Source organism: Mastigoproctus giganteus, chromosome 5 (assembly GCF_048544385.1).
Source record: "Mastigoproctus giganteus isolate SK-2022 chromosome 5, ASM4854438v1, whole genome shotgun sequence".
NCBI lineage: Eukaryota > Metazoa > Arthropoda > Arachnida > Uropygi > Thelyphonidae > Mastigoproctus > Mastigoproctus giganteus.
Window position 1 is genome coordinate 191,831,462 of NC_143579.1, and position 16,898 is coordinate 191,848,359.

Consider the following 16,898-nt stretch of genomic DNA (forward strand, 5'->3'; position numbering starts at 1 on the left):
CATGTCAACTGGAATAGCTAGCACATGACGTCTAATGCTGTCCTTCAGATCTGCCCGAGTTTGACATCCTTCCCGATACACCTGGTTCTTCGAAAAACCCCACAACCAGAAGTCGCATAGGGCGAGGTCCGGTGATTGGGGTGGCCAAGACGTCTGGAAACAATGGCTGATGACCTGTTCGTCTGTAAAGTGTTGCCTTAGCAATCTTTGGACACTACGGTGGATGTGGGGTGGTGCACCATCTTGCATGAATATGGAAGGCATCCCCTGAAGGCACCCACGTTGTTGGAGCTCTGGTATTGAGAAATTTGCCAACATTTCATAATATTGCTGTCTAGTGACAGAACAGATGCAGGGTTCAGTTGGTGTTAACTGTTCAAAAAAATATGGCCCAATCAAGAATGTGGCCATAAATCCACACCACACTGTCACTTTTGGAGAATGCAACGGGGACCTCTTGGATAACTCGAGGGTTTTCTGTTGTCCAAATGAGACAGTTGTGCATATTCACTTGTCTGTTTAAGCAAAAGTGGGCTTCATCACTCTAAAGGATGTTCCATGGCCAAGTGATATCCAGTCATTCACACCAGAAACCGAAGTGCATATGTGAAACGAATACCTGCATCACAATGCTTTAGCTGCTGTAGCATGTGCTTCTTGTAAGGATAGTACCACAACACCTGACACATTACTAGCCTTACAGGTAAGGTATAAGGTATGTTCGTGTCAAACAGCACCTGGGATTTCTCCCAACTCTGTGTGTTTCGCTGTATCGAGGACAGTACACTGTCAAGCCATAGACTTGTAAATGTGTGTGGGCCGTATCCATGCAGTGTGATACATTGTGCCCATTGTTTGACTGGCTTATTGGCCGCCAGGCCCCAAGTGGGGCCTGGCGGCCAACACTTTGCCACGTGGAGGCTAGCCGGGAATATCCAGTATCACAACCAATTGCTCTGGCAGGTCCTGCCACCTAGTTTCCTGGGATTTCAGTGGCTAGGACCCAAAAAAAAAAAAAAAAATACGCATTTGACATTAGTGCTTAATGGGATTGCTATTAGGAAATCGTTGGTTGGGGTTGAACGCTAAAGAGATGTGTTAAAGGCCTAATAAGTGGGGCAAAATTTTGATGTTATTAAATTTAGACGCGAGGCTATATGCTAAATAAAAGCTAATAGTGTTTGTTGTCTTAAAGATTTAGACGTTGATTAGAATTTGGCAGCATTGTTAAGGGTGTACCTTGATCAATTTAGTGAGAGAGGAGGGAGACTGAAGACTGGGGGGAAAACAGATAGAAGAATAGGGATGATAGAGTAGGCATCCCCAAAGAGTTCAGTGGAGACGAATCCCACCAGGCGAAGTATGGGGGGTAGGCAGGGAGGAGAGGAGACAGAGATCCGTCTCCCCCCACTGCCTGGGGATGGGGTTTTAAAGGGAACCAGGTTAGAGTACCCAGTTCAGATCGCCAATGGCATGTTGGCAGCAAAGCCACAGAATGTCTTCATCAGTGTCATGTCCAAGCAGTCTCGAATCCAGTATGAAGTCTCGAATCCGGTCGACCATCCCGCTCCGGGGGTGGGATATGTTAGCTGGCAGTGGAGAACCCACCAGACGAGGGGATGGGAGAGACATACATTTATTTCATTCATAATATGCATTCTTTTTTTTTTTTATTATATATTTAAAATAACTAAATGCACAAGGCGTAATACATTAAGAGTTTAATATCTATATAACATCGGTGTGTAGATACACCATAGACAACTCTTAAGAAACTACAAAGTAGTTGTTGTAGGCATCATTTGCTCTTTCTCATATTGTGCTCTGCCTTCACGACGAGTTGCCATGATATTGCACTATCTCGAATAGGTAACGCTTTACAAATAGAGAAGACTATTGTTATTTATTCTCAGTGAGTACCACCACCCAGACATGTTTCAAGGCTATTGGCCTATCATCAGTGGGTGGGCAGGTACCCTGGTTTGTAGTTTGTAGTAACAACTGTAGTAACAACAGGAACTGGAAAGGTTCAGCAGATGGGCTGAGAGGTGGCAAATGAAGTTTAACATTGACAAATGTAAAGTACTACTACATATAGGAAACAGCAACCCCAGAGCAACGTATCAACTCTGTGGTACTACACACTGACAGTGGTAGAGAATGAAAAGGACCTGGGGTAATTGTGCAGGCAGATATGAAGTTCTCTGAACAGTGCAGACGGGCGGCAAGAGTAGCTCGTGGTATCTTATCAACGATATACAGGAATTTTTCTAGCAGGGATAAGGAGGTGATTATTCCCTTGTATAAGGCAATGGTCAGGCCACACCTTGAGTACTGTATACAGGTCTGGAGGCCTCATTTCAAGAAGGATGTAGAGCTGCTGGAACGAGTACAGAGAAGGGCAACAAGATTAGTGAATGGAACAAAGGGTTGCTCTTAGGAAGAAAGGCTTAAGTTTTGCAAATTACAGTGTCTGGAGACTAGGCACCAGTGAGGTGATCTGATAGAGGTGTATAAAGCCTTGAATGGTTTGAGCATGCTCAATGCTGATGGGATTCTTCCTCTTTCTCAGAATAATCACCTGAGAGGGCATAAATTCAGATTGAGGAAAGACAGATATATGATAGATGTGCAGAAATTTGCCTTTAGCCAGCGGGTAGTTGGTTGGTGGAACAGACTTCCATCCCTTGTTGTGGAAGTTGATAGCCTAAATAAATTTAAGGCTCAGCTGGACAGGTATTTCAAATGAATGGAGGTGTGAAGTGGAAGTTTTTTTTTTTTTTTTTTTTGGCCGATGCTGCATAAGCTCGCTTTCTTGCATCATATGACTCTATTAATGCTAATGCTAAACGTGATCTGATTGAGGTATATAAGGACTTCAATGGGTTGAGCAGGCTCAATCCTGATGGGATTCTTCTTCTTGATTAGATTATAAACCTGAGGGGGCATAAATTCAAATTGAGGAGAGACAGTTATAGAATCATCATCATCAGCCATTTTCAATCCACTGCAGGATGAAGGACTCCCTCTCTGGCAACTTTCCAGTTCCTTCAGTTTTGTGCAATGGCCATCCATTTACTACCCACAAACTATGAATTTCATCTGTCCATCTCCGTCTTTGTCTTCCAGGTTTTCTTCTAGCTCCTCTTGGGTACCATTCTGTTATTTTCTTAGTCCATCTGTCATCACGACTTCGAGCTATGTGTCCTGCCCCAAGACCATTTTAGTTCTTTAGTTTTGATAAGAATGTCTTTTACTTGAGTTTGCTGCCTAATACATGTGTTTCTCTTCTTATCTAACAGTCTGGTTCCCAATATAATTCATTCCATTCTTCACTGTGTTGTTCTAAGCTTCTCTTCTATTCTTTTGGTGCGTGCCCAAGTTTCTCTTCCATAAGTCATGGTGGGGAGTATACATTGATTCATTATTTTACGTATCAGACAAATTGGGATTTTGCTCCTCAGTATGTGACTATATTTCCTGAATGCTATCATTCAAAATTTATTCTTTTCTTGACTTCCAGCCATTTATCATTATCATAGCCAATAACTTGTCCAAGATAAGTATATGACTCCACCTTTTTAATTACTGCTCCTTCAATCATTATATCCCTTTCTGTGGCATACTTGTTCATCATTACTTTTGTTTTTAGCCATATTCATCTTTAGTCCAAAATCCTTACTATTAACATTTTCCCTAATTCTTTGGGATCATGGCAAATCGTAAATGGTTTAGGTACTCTCCATTCACATTGACTCCTTTCTGCGACCAGTCTAATCTTCTGAAAGCTTCCTCAAGGGCAGCTGTAAACAGCTTCAGAGATATTGTGTCTCCTTGTCAAATTCCTTTCTCAATTTTAAATTTCCTACTGTCTTTGTCTAGTCTAATAAAGGAGGTAGCGTTCTAATATATTTTCTTCAAAATCATAATATATGGGGTATCTATGCTTTGTCTTTCCAGTGCCCGAAACATTGCCTTATGCTGTATGAAGTCAAATGCCTTTTCATAATCCACAAATGCCAGGCATAATGGTGTTTTATATTCATTTGCTTTCTCCATTAGCTGTGATATTACGTGGAGGTGATCCGTAGTTGAGAATCCTGTTAATCCTGTTCTAAAACCAGCCTGCTCTTTTGGTTGATTCTCATCAAGTATTCTTTCTAATCTGTTAGTAATGACCCTTGTGAACAACTTGTAAATATGTGATAACAAGCTAATTGGTCTATAATTTTCAATTTCTGATTTATCTCCTTTCTTATGCAGCAAAACTATGATTTCATTATTCCACTCCTTAGGCATCACACCTTTTCTAATGCATTTTGTGAAGAGTCTTGCCAGTTTTGTGTCATATCTCTTGCTCCCAATTTTAACTACTCCACAGTAACTTCACCTTCCCCCGGAGCTTTCTGATTCTTCATTTTCTTCAACGCATGTTCTACCTCATCTGGAAGAATATCGGGTATAATGTCATATGTGTTGCTAATTTGCAATCCATCTTCCCCACTGCTGGCATCATGCCCTCGCTCCTTGTATAATTCTCTATAGTAGTCTTCTGCTATTTGAATTATGCCTTCTCTGCTATTTATAAGTACACCATCACTATTCTTCAGTTTCTGTATCATTTGTCTTTCTGTATTACTGCTCATGGCTTCTGATTTAAGTCCTTTGTTTTCCCTTAATGCTTGTTCTACTTTTCTTGTGTTAAATCTTCTTATGTCCTCTCTGAGCCTCTTTCTAATGGCTTTGCATAACTCAGTATACTCAATTTTCTTTTTATCAGTGTTTATCTTGCTCTTCATTTGTTGTCTTCGATTCATCATGAAAAGTGTTTCTTGACTAATTTTTTCTTCTTTGGATTTCTTTTTACCTATAGGTTTCTTGGGCTTTATCACTTTCAGAAAGTTGTAATATTCCTTGTCGATATCTTGGTCCTGAGTAGTCTGCAGAAGCTCAAACATGTTCTTAAGTTCCATTACATACTGCTTTTTCTCCTCTTCTGTCATCTCAAAGACCTTTGTATTATTTACTCAAGTCAGTTTTTTCCTTTCTTTTCTATATCAAGTGTGCATCTTACCATTCTGTGATCACTTCCAACATTCACCTTGTTCAGGACGGTAACATCATTCACGATATATCTTCTGTTAGTGAGGATGAAGTCGATTTCATTAGTTTTTAATCCATTTGGGCTCTTCCATGTCCACTTTCTGTTCACTCTTTTCTTGAAAAAAGTGTTCATTACTGAACATTTTTATAGAATAGATGTGTGGAAATTTGCCTTTAGCCAGCGGGTAGTTGATTGCTGGAACAATCTTCTATCTGTTGTTGTGGAATTTGATAGCTTAAATAAATTCAAGGAGAAACTGAACAAACGTTTAGAGGGAATGGATGTGTTTTTTTTTTTTGGATAGCAAGAAAGCAAGCTACATAAGCTTGCTTTCTTGCATCATATGCCTCTACTACTTCTATTACTACTCAAGCCTTTTCCCTGCGAAGCATACTCACTACATTTGGTCTTCCCCGAAACACTCACATAATACTAAAAAGTACTAACGCATTTTAAATGAGCCATGACGTTATAAGAAGCAAGTATTAGAAAAGGAGGTAAAGGTAAAGAAAGCCTGCACGAGAAGCATGCAAAAGTTCGATGAAATTTACAAGTAAAAGTACTTTGCCATAACGGCATTTGTATTGTTGCTCACTTGGTAAACAGACAGTGGGTGTTATCGGATAGTTTTTTTTTTTTTTTTGGATAGCAAGAAAGCAAGCTACATAAGCTTGCTTTCTTGCATCATATGCCTCTACTACTACTCAAGCCTTTTACCTGCGAAGCATATTCGCTACATTTGGTCTTCACCGAAACACTCACGTAATACTAAAAAACACTAACGCATTTTAAGTGAGCCATGACATTATAAGAAGCAAGTATTAGAAAAGGAGGCAAAGGTAAAGAAAGCCTGCATGAGAAGCACACAAAAGTTCGATGAAATTTACAAGTAAAAGTACTTTGCCATAACAGCATTTGTATTGTTGCTCACTCGGTAAACAGACGGTGGGTGTTATCGGTCAGGAGTAGAAACTGAATCCCATGGGAGATTGAAACCCTCCCAAAGTGGAGGGGGTAACTTGACCTTTTTTCTTTAGAATCACTGGTGTAATAAATTGTTTATTAAGGAAAAAAAAAAAGGCAAAGGAAGCCCACACGAGAAGCACGGCAAACTTCGAAAAAGTTTACCGGTGAAACTATGTTATGAACATTTTTTACGATGCCAGAACTTCCAATATGACTCTGTTCGTGATTCAATTAGTTAATTAAATTAGTGATTCTAAAGAAAAAAGGTCAGATTATCCCCCCCCCCTCCACTTCGGGAGGGTTTCAAGCTCCCATGGGATTCAACTTCTACTTCAGACCGATAAAGTGGGTTTTTGAAAAATAAATAAATCTAAAGGACAGCTTCCTGAAATAAAGGACTGTCCTTTTAATAAAGGATGTATGGTCACCATAGTTATATCTGAGTTACTATTACTATTATTAACCATATGGTACAAGGAAGTCTGAGGCTTATGCTGCACCAGCCAAAAAAAAAAAAAAAAAAAATTCCCCGAGTTACCCTGAGAGAGAGAGAAGTAGAAAGGAATCACCGAGAAAGAGAGTTAGTTAGTTATTTGGTTTTCAGGAGCATTAGCAACTAAGGCCATATTGCTCCAGGATATGCGGTGGTCATTCCCTGACTTTTCCATATCCTTCGTATTTGGTGGTGACGGGCTCGAACCCCGGTCTAATCAAGAAGCATGTGCTACGCACTGCTGCTCCTTCCCACCTGGCTATGGAGGCGCCTCCGAGAAAGAGAGAGAAGTAGAAAGGAATCACTGAGAAAGAGAAGAATGATGATACCTAGCTAACTCAGGGCCCTGGGTTTGCCAAGCCCATACTCGCCAGATGTGAGCCCCTGGAGTTACACTACATCTCTGATATCTGCATTGGTATACATCTCTGATATCTGCACTGGATAACTTGACCAGAACTTCAAATCATGATATTTATTTACTGTGCTCCTAGTATTATTGCACATGCAAATATACATGCACCTGTTCTTATTCTTAGTTAACTTTAATACAGCCATGCATTTATCTGTTCCATGATGACAGTAAGCTTCAAAATTCTCAGCACCTTGCTTTCTAGGCTGCTGCACATCCTAATAGAAACAGTGCAAGAATCACCTTCACTCTGAATGTGGCTATTGTTAATTTATTATTCTGTGTATTCCCCCCACCTGCAAGCAGTTTTCTGACCCACCTAATGCTGTCTTGATAGCATCAGCAAATACAGTATTCTTGTGCCTCTTCTGTTTAAGTTTATCCCATCCCTGTAAAAACAGTCTCTCCTGTTAAGAAGCACAGACCATGCTGAGAAAAATTCTACCCCATGAGCCTTGTATATTCTCTCTAGAGCCAAACTGATTGACAAGGCTCTTGAAATGTACTCCTTCCTATTGCATCTGTGCAGAATTACAGACACTTTCAAATTCAGTCCTAACTTGCAACTTTTTCACAAACTTTCCCTGTACTTATTAAGTAAATCAGCAAATCATTCATTGTTTATATCTATGCACAATTCTATTAAAAAAAAAAAAATCTGTGCAGAAGAAACAAATAATAATTCATTATTTAGATATTTATAAAATTTATACAAAAAAAATTTGTTCAAAAAGCAATCACTTTAATTTGTGCACTACTTATAACAAGAATTTTTCTTTTCAGTTAATTGCCATAAAAAAAAAAAGTAAAGTGCAGCCATTATCAACCCACTGCAGGATGGAAGCCTCCTCAACAATTCATGCCGAGGGAAATGGACCATAATCTGCCACACTGGTCCAGTGTGGGTTGGCAGATGGACCGTATTCAGCAGTCAGGAGCTTGAACACCGGTCTACTCAAAGAGCATGTGCTACTGCACTCCTGCTCCTGCCCACTCGGCTACGGGAGCCATATCGTCCATTTATTATTCTTCCAAACAGAATGTCTGATACGCCTGCTACAGAATTTGGATATCAGGCAGAGCAAACTGGCCCAGGTGACCAGATGGTGATTTCTGCCAGAACCACCAGAAAATGTAGGTCACTGCTAATTTCAATGACATGATAAGTGATTCAGATTAGGCCAAAACCTATCAGTCTAGTCATAGACTGATAGGTTTTGCCATACTATGGCTAATAGATATTAGCCATAGTATGGAAAATATAGTAAAAATAATTAATGGATTTCGAATGTCTGACATTTTTAAAAATCTTTTTAAAAGAGCCAAACATAAAATTTCATGAGAATCAGTTCACTGGGAGTCAAGCTGTCTCGTACAAATGGACACACTATACACTAATGGAACATACTGAAGACAATGGGCAGTTTACACACTTGTAAATGTGCCTAAAATTTTGTAGAATTATGAACAGTTTATTATCTAATGATCTCAGTGCTGTATTTCCTAATAAGGTAGAAATTACTATACCTTGGTGAGATACGAATGGAATGACCCTACAATTGGATACCCTTTGACATGCGGTATTCCTATTCTTTTCCAGTAATTGTGATTTCTTGTTAAATACCTGAAAATATACACAAAATCTGAAATAGATTGATTACATTTTGGTAAACCAAACTAAATAATAATAGTTTGTGATAAACTAAAGTAACATTTAAATTTGCTATATGACCAAAAGTATGTGGCAACCTTCATAAATTGGTCCATTTGGGGACCAATGGACCAAGAGGGAAGGTCCACATCTGGATCATGTTACAGGATCATGTTCGAGTTCCCAAAACACAGCCATAAACAGTTCAAGTGTTAGGCATTGAGGTGATTCAATTCCTTTAAAACTGTATCATTTCAATGATAAATTACTTAATCTACCACATGATATAATAGTGTTTTGTCTATCAATTCACTAACATAATAATGAACAATCACATAGATCCCCCTCTTCCAAGTAATTAGTTATTATTTCTTGTTTCATACAATATGTATGGAAAATGAAATTCATAGATTAAATATAGTTTTAATGCAGATTAGAGAGAGACTTAAACAAAAGAGTATATGGAGAAACAGAAATAAATATTATACAGTTATAATTAAATTGAGCAGCTAAGATTAGAGAATGTAAAACTATAGAGTTTTATTAAATGTTGTATAAAGTTCTAAACTCAGTAATTAACTGATAAGGAGAAAACTAGATTTCCATTTTTATATTTATTATTAACTCCTCACTTCTATTAATTCAGAAAAAGAAAAAAAAAAAAATCATTTTAATTTAAGAAAAAAAATTGAATATGCCTGAAACATAATGCACTGCATACATTACTGGATGACTGTTTTAGCATTAGCATTAGTAGTGGCATTTGATGCAAGAAAGCAAGCTTATGCAGCATCAGCCAAAAAAAAAAAAAATAAATAAATAAAAAATAACCACTTCCACTTCACCCCTTTGTTCGTTCGAAATACCTGTCCAGTTGAGCCTTAAACTTATTTAGGCTATCAACTTCCACGACAAGGGATGGAAGTCTCTTCCACCAACCAACCACCCGCTGGCTAAAGGCAAATTTCTGCACGTCTATCCTACATCTGTCTTTCCTCAATTTGAATTTATGCCCTCTCAGGTGATTATTCTGAGCAAGAGGAAGAATCCCATCAGCATTGAGCATGCTCAAACCATTCAAGGCTTTATACACCTCTATCAGATCACCTCACTGGTGCCTAGTCTCCAGACACTGTAATTTGCAAAATTTAAGCCTTTCTTCATAAGAGCAAACCTTTGTTCCATTCACTAATCTTGTTGCCCTTCTCTCTACTCATTCCAGCAGCTCTACATCCTTCTTGAAATGAGGCCTCCAGGCCTGTATACAGTACTCTAGTTGTGGCCTCACCATTGCCTTATACAAGGGAATAATCACTTCCTTATCCCTGCTAGAAAAATTCCTATATATCATTGACAATACACCATGAGCTACTCTTGCAGCCCATCTGCACTGCTCAGAGAACTTCATATCTGCTTGCACAGCCACCCCCAGGTCCCTTTCATTCTCTACCACTGTCAGTGTAGTACCACAGAGTTGATACATTGCTCTGGGGTTGCTGTTTCCCATATGTAATACTTTAAATTTGTCAATGTCAAACTTCATTTGTCACCTGTCAGTCCATCTGCTCAACCTTTCCAGATCCTGTTGCAGCAGCATAGTGTCAGTAGCATCCTTGACAACCCTGCCAACCTTCGTATCATCTGCAAGCTTGTACATTAAGCTTGATATACCATCATCAATATCCTTTATAAATACATAAAACAATAATGGACCCAATACTGAACCTGAAGGACTCCACTAATAACATTAGTCCACGATGAGCAGTGTCCATTGATCAGCATGTTCGAGAGGCAACTAGAAGGAGCAATACTCTTGATCTGATTATCAGTAGTGATTCTTCATGCATTAACAATCTGCAGATAAAGGAACCACAAGGTGGCAGTGATCACAGTGTGCTAAAGTGGGATTTACTCAAATAGGTAACTACCATCAGGGGTAAAGGGAAGGGTTTTTGCTTTTGTAAAAGCAACTACGATGGTCTGAGACAGTATTTAAATTCTATACAGTGGGACCAACTGATGATGTTACCAACAGCAAATTCAAAATGGGAAGCATTCAAAGAACTTATCTTGGAAGCTACTAGGCTTTACATACCAACAAAGAAATATTGTTCAAGGTTTAGGCCTAAATAGATGTCAGATGGACTAATGAGACATATGGCAGAGAAGAAAAATGCATGGGATACATATCAATTAACATGTAACACAGAAGCCTATGATAGATATAAGCTGGTCTGTAACCAAGTTACAAAGGAGGTTAGGCAGGCGAAGGCAGATTATGAGAAATCTTTGGCAAAGGATGCAAAGAGAAACAGCAAAGAGTTCTGTAGTTATGTAAACTCTAGAAGGAAGGGGATGAATCGGATTAGTCCACTTGATATCGATGGTTCAACTGTTGATGATCCTGCTCAGGTAACTAACAAACAAAATGAATATTTTGGATCGGCATTCACACATGAGGAGTTATTCAGGGAAGGGAATGCCAGAGGTGTATTCAACTCTGGCAGTAAGCTAGATAATCTTGTAATAACTGAGAGTAAAGTGGAGGAGAAATTGTTGAAGATAAACACAAGAAAGGCACCTGGGGTGGATATGATCTATCCAGTTGTATTAAAGGAGGCAGCAAAGGAAGTAAGCAAACCCTTAGGCATAATTATGAGAGCTTCCTTGGACTCAGGGAGGTATCCATAGGCAAATGTGACCCCAATTCACAAAGGAGGATCAAAGGCTGACACAGGTAATTATAGACTTGTGAGTTTAACTTCTGTTCCAAGAAAATTAATGGAGGCACTGGTTAAAGAAGCACTGCAGGATCACCTAGACAAGACTTCAGTTATTGCTCGGACACAGCATGGTTTTGTTAAGGGAAAGTCTTGCCTGACCAATTTGATTGGATACTATGATGCAGTCACAAAAGAACTGGATGCAGGGAATAACTTTGATATTATAAATTTGGATCTTAGAAAGGCTTTTGATACTGTTGCACATGGAACACTGCTGCACAAATTGGAGCAGTGTGGCACTGGAGGCAAATTGCTGCTATGGATAAAGGGATGGTTGAGGGGGGAGAAGCCAGAGAGTGGTAATCAATGGACACTGCTCATCATGGACTAATGTTATTAGTGGAGTGCCTCAGGGTTCAGTGTTGGGTCCATTATTGTTTTCTGTATTTATGAATGATATTGATGATGGTATATCAAGCTTAATGTCCAAGTTTGCAGACGATACAAAGGTTGGCAGGGTTGTTAATGACACTACTGATGCTATGCTGCTGCAACAGGATCTGGAAGGGTTGAGCAGATGGGCTGAGAGGTGGCAAATGAAGTTTAACATTGACAAATGTAAAGTACTACATATGGGAAACAGCAACCCCAGAGCAACGTATCAACTCTGTGGTACTACACTGACAGTGGTAGAGAATGAAAAGGACTTAGAGTAATTGTGCAGATAGATATGAAGTTCTCTGAGATAGTGCAGACGGGCTGCAAGAGTACCTCATGGTGTCTTGTCAATGATATACAGGAATTTTTCTAGCAGGGATAAGAAGGTGATTATTCCCTTGTATAAGCAATGGTCAGGCCACACCTTGAGTACTGTATACAGGTCTAGAGGACTCCTTTCAAGAAGGATGTAGAGCTGCTGGAACGAGTACAGAGAAGGGCAACAAGATGAGTGAATGGAACAAAGGGTTGCTCTTACGAAGAAAGGCTTAAGTTTTGCAAATTACAGTGTCTGGAGACTAGGCACCGGCGAGGTGATCTGATAGAAGTGTATAAAGTCTTGAATGGTTTGAGCATACTGAATGCCGATGGGATTCTTCCTCTTGCTCAGAATAATCATCTGAGAGGGCATAAATTCAGATTGAGGAAGACAGATGTAGGATAGATGCGCGGAAATTTGCCTTTAGCCAATGGGTAGTTGGTTGGTGGAACAGACTTCCATCCCTTGTTGTGGAAGTTGATAGGCTAAATAAATTTAAGGCTCAGCCGGACAGGTATTTCGAACGAAGGTGTGAAGTAGAAGTTTTTTTTTTTTTTTTTTGTTTTTTTTTGGCTGATGCTGCATAAGCTCGCTTTCTTGCATCATATGCCTCTACTAATGCTAATGCCAATTAGCCAACTTGTTTTAATTTTAAAATGAGTTTTAAATATGACTACCTCTAGGAAATAAAGATTTATTTGACAATAAAAACAACTTTTAATAACTAAATTATAATTATTCAAAAATAGTTATATTTATTTGATGTTATATGTGACATATACTTCAGATAAATATATGAAATGCGTACCCACACATGACATATATGTTTCTGTTTCTTGTAAAACTTACAATGAAAAAACCACAAGACACACATTTTAAAAACTTAACAATATTTAATTTTAAAGCCTTTGCTCCAGTGAAATGCATCATAGTTGATGTCAGATCAAACTTACTTGCAATCTTGCTTTTCAAATTTCAATATCTCCAACAACAAGAGCCTCTCATTCATTATTGCAGAACAAGATAGGTTTCAATTAGTTTCAATGGAGGGAACTCTTTGTGACTGGCAAGGGCAATAAAATACTTAATGCTACCCATATATTTGGAAAAGCATCACTGATATTTGTATATGGATGAATTGAAAAACTCCTTGTAGTAAAACTTTCTCCGTAAGTAAAATGCAGTTTAGAAATTTTTGAGCTCATTGAAGAGGTCCATTATGTTTATATCAAAATGATCACTATCAGTAAGAATAGAGTTCATTCTGATATAAAAGGAAAGAACTTTTAAATTCATGCAATGAGCAGCTAAGTGTTATGGTAATTTTCTATAGTTATGTAACAATCCTCGTAGTTTTTGATTTTTGAGCTGTTCAACACTGCTCTTCCAAGGAAAGATGTATGGTGTCCACTGTAATGTAGAAACCGTCCAATTTGAATATTTCCTCCAGTCTTTGCCTTACTGATTCCTCTTGCCCATTATCATCAAACATTTTTGTCTATGCTTTTGAAGAATTCCTAAAAGAAAGTCAACATCAAGCGAGTCTGCAATCTCTTTTGCAATATTAAAAAAACCTTCAAAACCCACTATTTCTGTACCAAGACAGATACTCCGAGTAACTCTTAAGAAGTGATATTACAGTTATGTTTTTCTCTGTTGGATCTTGAATCATCTTACAATATTTACTTGAAATAAAACATTGTACCACATAATAATTGAATTAGAAATTTGTTAACTAATTTGCTAGGCACTGTGCTTCATGCCTAAAATCAGCACTCCCATGAACTTCTTTTGTTTGTGGGGGTGCTGATTTTTTGATAACACATATCTTTTACACTGTCAATACGGCTTTCTCCCTAGAGTTTCACTTAATATACAAGGTGTGGCTATTAACTAATGAGAATGTCACAATAAAATAAATATAATGAAATATTTCATACCTTACAAGTTATCCCATTCAAAATAATTGCCTTGGGCTTGCACACACTGTTCCATGCATTTCTACCAAGCACAGAAACATTTTCTGGAAGTCATCTTCTGTAAGCCCTTTTTACACTTGAATGTCTTCATTTTTTTCCTGAATGTCTTCAGTGGACTGAAAATGGGTTTCCCTAAGTACACCTTTCGGTTTAGGGAAAAGAAAAAAGTCACAAGGGGCTAGGTCTGGCAAGTATGGAGCATGTTCACACACACAGGGATTTGATTTTCGGCCAGAAAGTGGTGAACAGAGAGCAAATTGTGTGCTGGAGCATTGCCTTGATGGAGTATTCAATCATCCTTCCACAATTCAGGCCTTTACCTTCAAATTTTTTCACGCAGCCTTGTCAGAATTTCAGTGTAGTACGTTTGATTGGAGTCTGATTTGGTGGGTCATATTCAGCCATAACAATTCCTTTAATATAAAAAAAAGCAAGAATAGTTTTCATTTTTGATTTGACATGCCTACTTTTTTTTTTTTTTTTTTGGCCTGGGGGATTGTTTTGTCTCCATTGCACTGGCTGTCTTTTAGTTTGTTGGTCATACTGAAACAGCCAACTTTCATTGAAAGTAATTACAGTACTCAGAAAGTCTGGATCTTCTTCAATTTTGTTAAAAACATCTTCACAAACTTGGAGTCTACTCATTCTTTGATTTTCTTTCAAAAATTTTGGCAGAATCTTGGCACACACTTTTCTCATGCCTATATTTTCAGTTAAAATTTGTCCATATTGAGTTCTGATGCAATTATTCCAATGTTTAAATGATGATCACTTCTAATCAATGGCCTTACCTTGTCCACATTTTCATCAGTTTTCATGGATACCAGATGGCCTGGTTGTTCATCATCTTCCACTTTCTCTCATCCTTCTAAAAATCTTTTATGCCATTCTAACACATGAGCTCTTGATATAACAACTCCTTTTAACTTTCAGTTGGTGTTTTCTTTAGCTTTGTTAAAATTATGACAATGATTTGTTGTTTGATTCTTTTGTCTGTTATTTTTACAGCAAACTGCAAAAATACAAGGTAATGAAAACCTATCTCACTGCAATGTGAGACGGGTTTTCATTACCTTGAATGTGACTTAGCAGACAGCTAGAGGAGAGGTTCAAGGTCAACTGCTGCACATCTCTTTCACAGGTGGCACTTGATGTGTATGTGCTGTGCAAACAATCTCATTATTTAATAGCCACACTTTGTATAACAATTTTATTAAAAAACTACTGAAATTCCCAATGCTCCAATCACTTGGCACTTGAGGCAGTTTCCTTCCCTGAAATCAGTCCTGTGTGCATTCATAAATTCATGAATTCATTTCATGATGTGAAAAAATTTAGGAAGGGCCTGAGTCTGTTGGAATGGGTGCAGAGAAAAGCAATGAGATTAAGTTGCAGATTTTTTTTTTTTTAAATGAAAACCCCCGAATATGAAAGATATTAGAATCTATACTATGTACTTAGTACCATGCATGGATTGAAGGTTCAGAAGATGAAAGAAGATATTTATTGACATCAGACTTGAATTTCTGTGGATTGTGTGGATTGTATTCAGGAAATAGGTGTGAAGGGAGTTGTTTTAGAAAACAGAAGTTGAAGGAATAAATGAGGAAGAAAAAAAGTTGGTTCTGTTGAATCCAAAGTTGGAGAGTAAAGGGATGCTGACTGGTTTGGAAGAGAGTGGGGGGGGAATTATAGAAGCCAATTCAGAACAGTGCCCATAGAAGTATCTATAGAAAAGGCATGCAGTAGGAACAGAATATCTATGAGACAGAGACTGAAGAGACTTTGTAAGAGATGGGTCAATGAATGGGGTTTTAGAAGCCTGAGAGAGAGGTTATGGGGGCATTGTCCAGATGCAGGAATAATATTCCCCGGCAGGGCAATTTCAAGTTTTCAAGGTTGGCAGGGTTGTTAATGACAGTAATGGCAGTGTGCTACTGCAACAGGATCTAGATAATTTGGGCAGATGGGCTAAGAAGTGGCAACTGAAGTTTAACCTTGACAAATGCAAAGTACTGCATATGGGTAGAAGTAACCCCAGAGAAACGTACCAACTTTGTGGTACTACACTTAAGGTGGTAGAAAATGAAAAAGACCTGGGAGTAATTGTGCAGTCAGATATGAAGTTTTCTGAGCAATGCAGACAGGCTGCTAGGGCAGGTCATGGGGTTTTGTCAATGATATATAGGAATTTTGCTAGCAGGGAAAAGGAGGTGATTATTCCTTTGTATAAGGCAATGGTCAGGCCACGCCTTGAGTACTGCGTACAGGTCTGGAGGCCTCATTTTAGGAAGGATGTAGATTTGCTTGAGCGTGTACAGAGAAGAGCAACACGATTGGTGAGGGGAATGAAGGGATCCTCTTACCAAGAGAGGCTTAAGTTCTGCAAATTGCAGTGACAAAGCCCTCCTATCTATATATACTATTAGTATATATAGATAGGAGGGCTTTGTCACTCTTTTTAGGAACTGACGGGATATCAGCAAATTTCCAAGCAGGAGGAAAAACACCAGTGGAATAAGAAAGTGCAAAAAGGTGACACAAAACAAGATTAAGTTCAGCAGCTCAGGTTTTGAGAATAAGTAAAGAAATACTATCAGGATGTGGAGCTTTCTTGGCATCAAGGATGTTCAAGTTTCTTCTGATATCCTTTGGCAGAAGACCATAGGAGGCACAGAGTGTAGATCGTCAATACAAAACTTAGAAGAAAAGTACGGTGCAAGCAAGTAAACTTTATCTTTAGTTGAGGTGGCACCAGAACCATCAGGTTTTAACAGAGGTGGGAGTATATATGGGCAAAAGTTGTGGTCAAT

General features: G+C 38.5%; 1 protein-coding gene across 1 annotated transcript in view; it reads right to left on the bottom strand.

Annotated features, from left to right (window-relative positions):
* LOC150085957 (cytochrome P450 3A8-like) overlaps window positions 1-16,898 on the bottom strand; it is a 170,193-nt gene that overhangs the window by 131,235 nt on the left and 22,060 nt on the right. Inside the window, exon 2 of the mRNA XM_090374754.1 lies at window positions 8,503-8,599. Coding sequence (XP_090230880.1) covers window positions 8,503-8,599 — 97 coding nt within the window. The remainder of the gene's footprint in view (window positions 1-8,502; window positions 8,600-16,898) is intronic.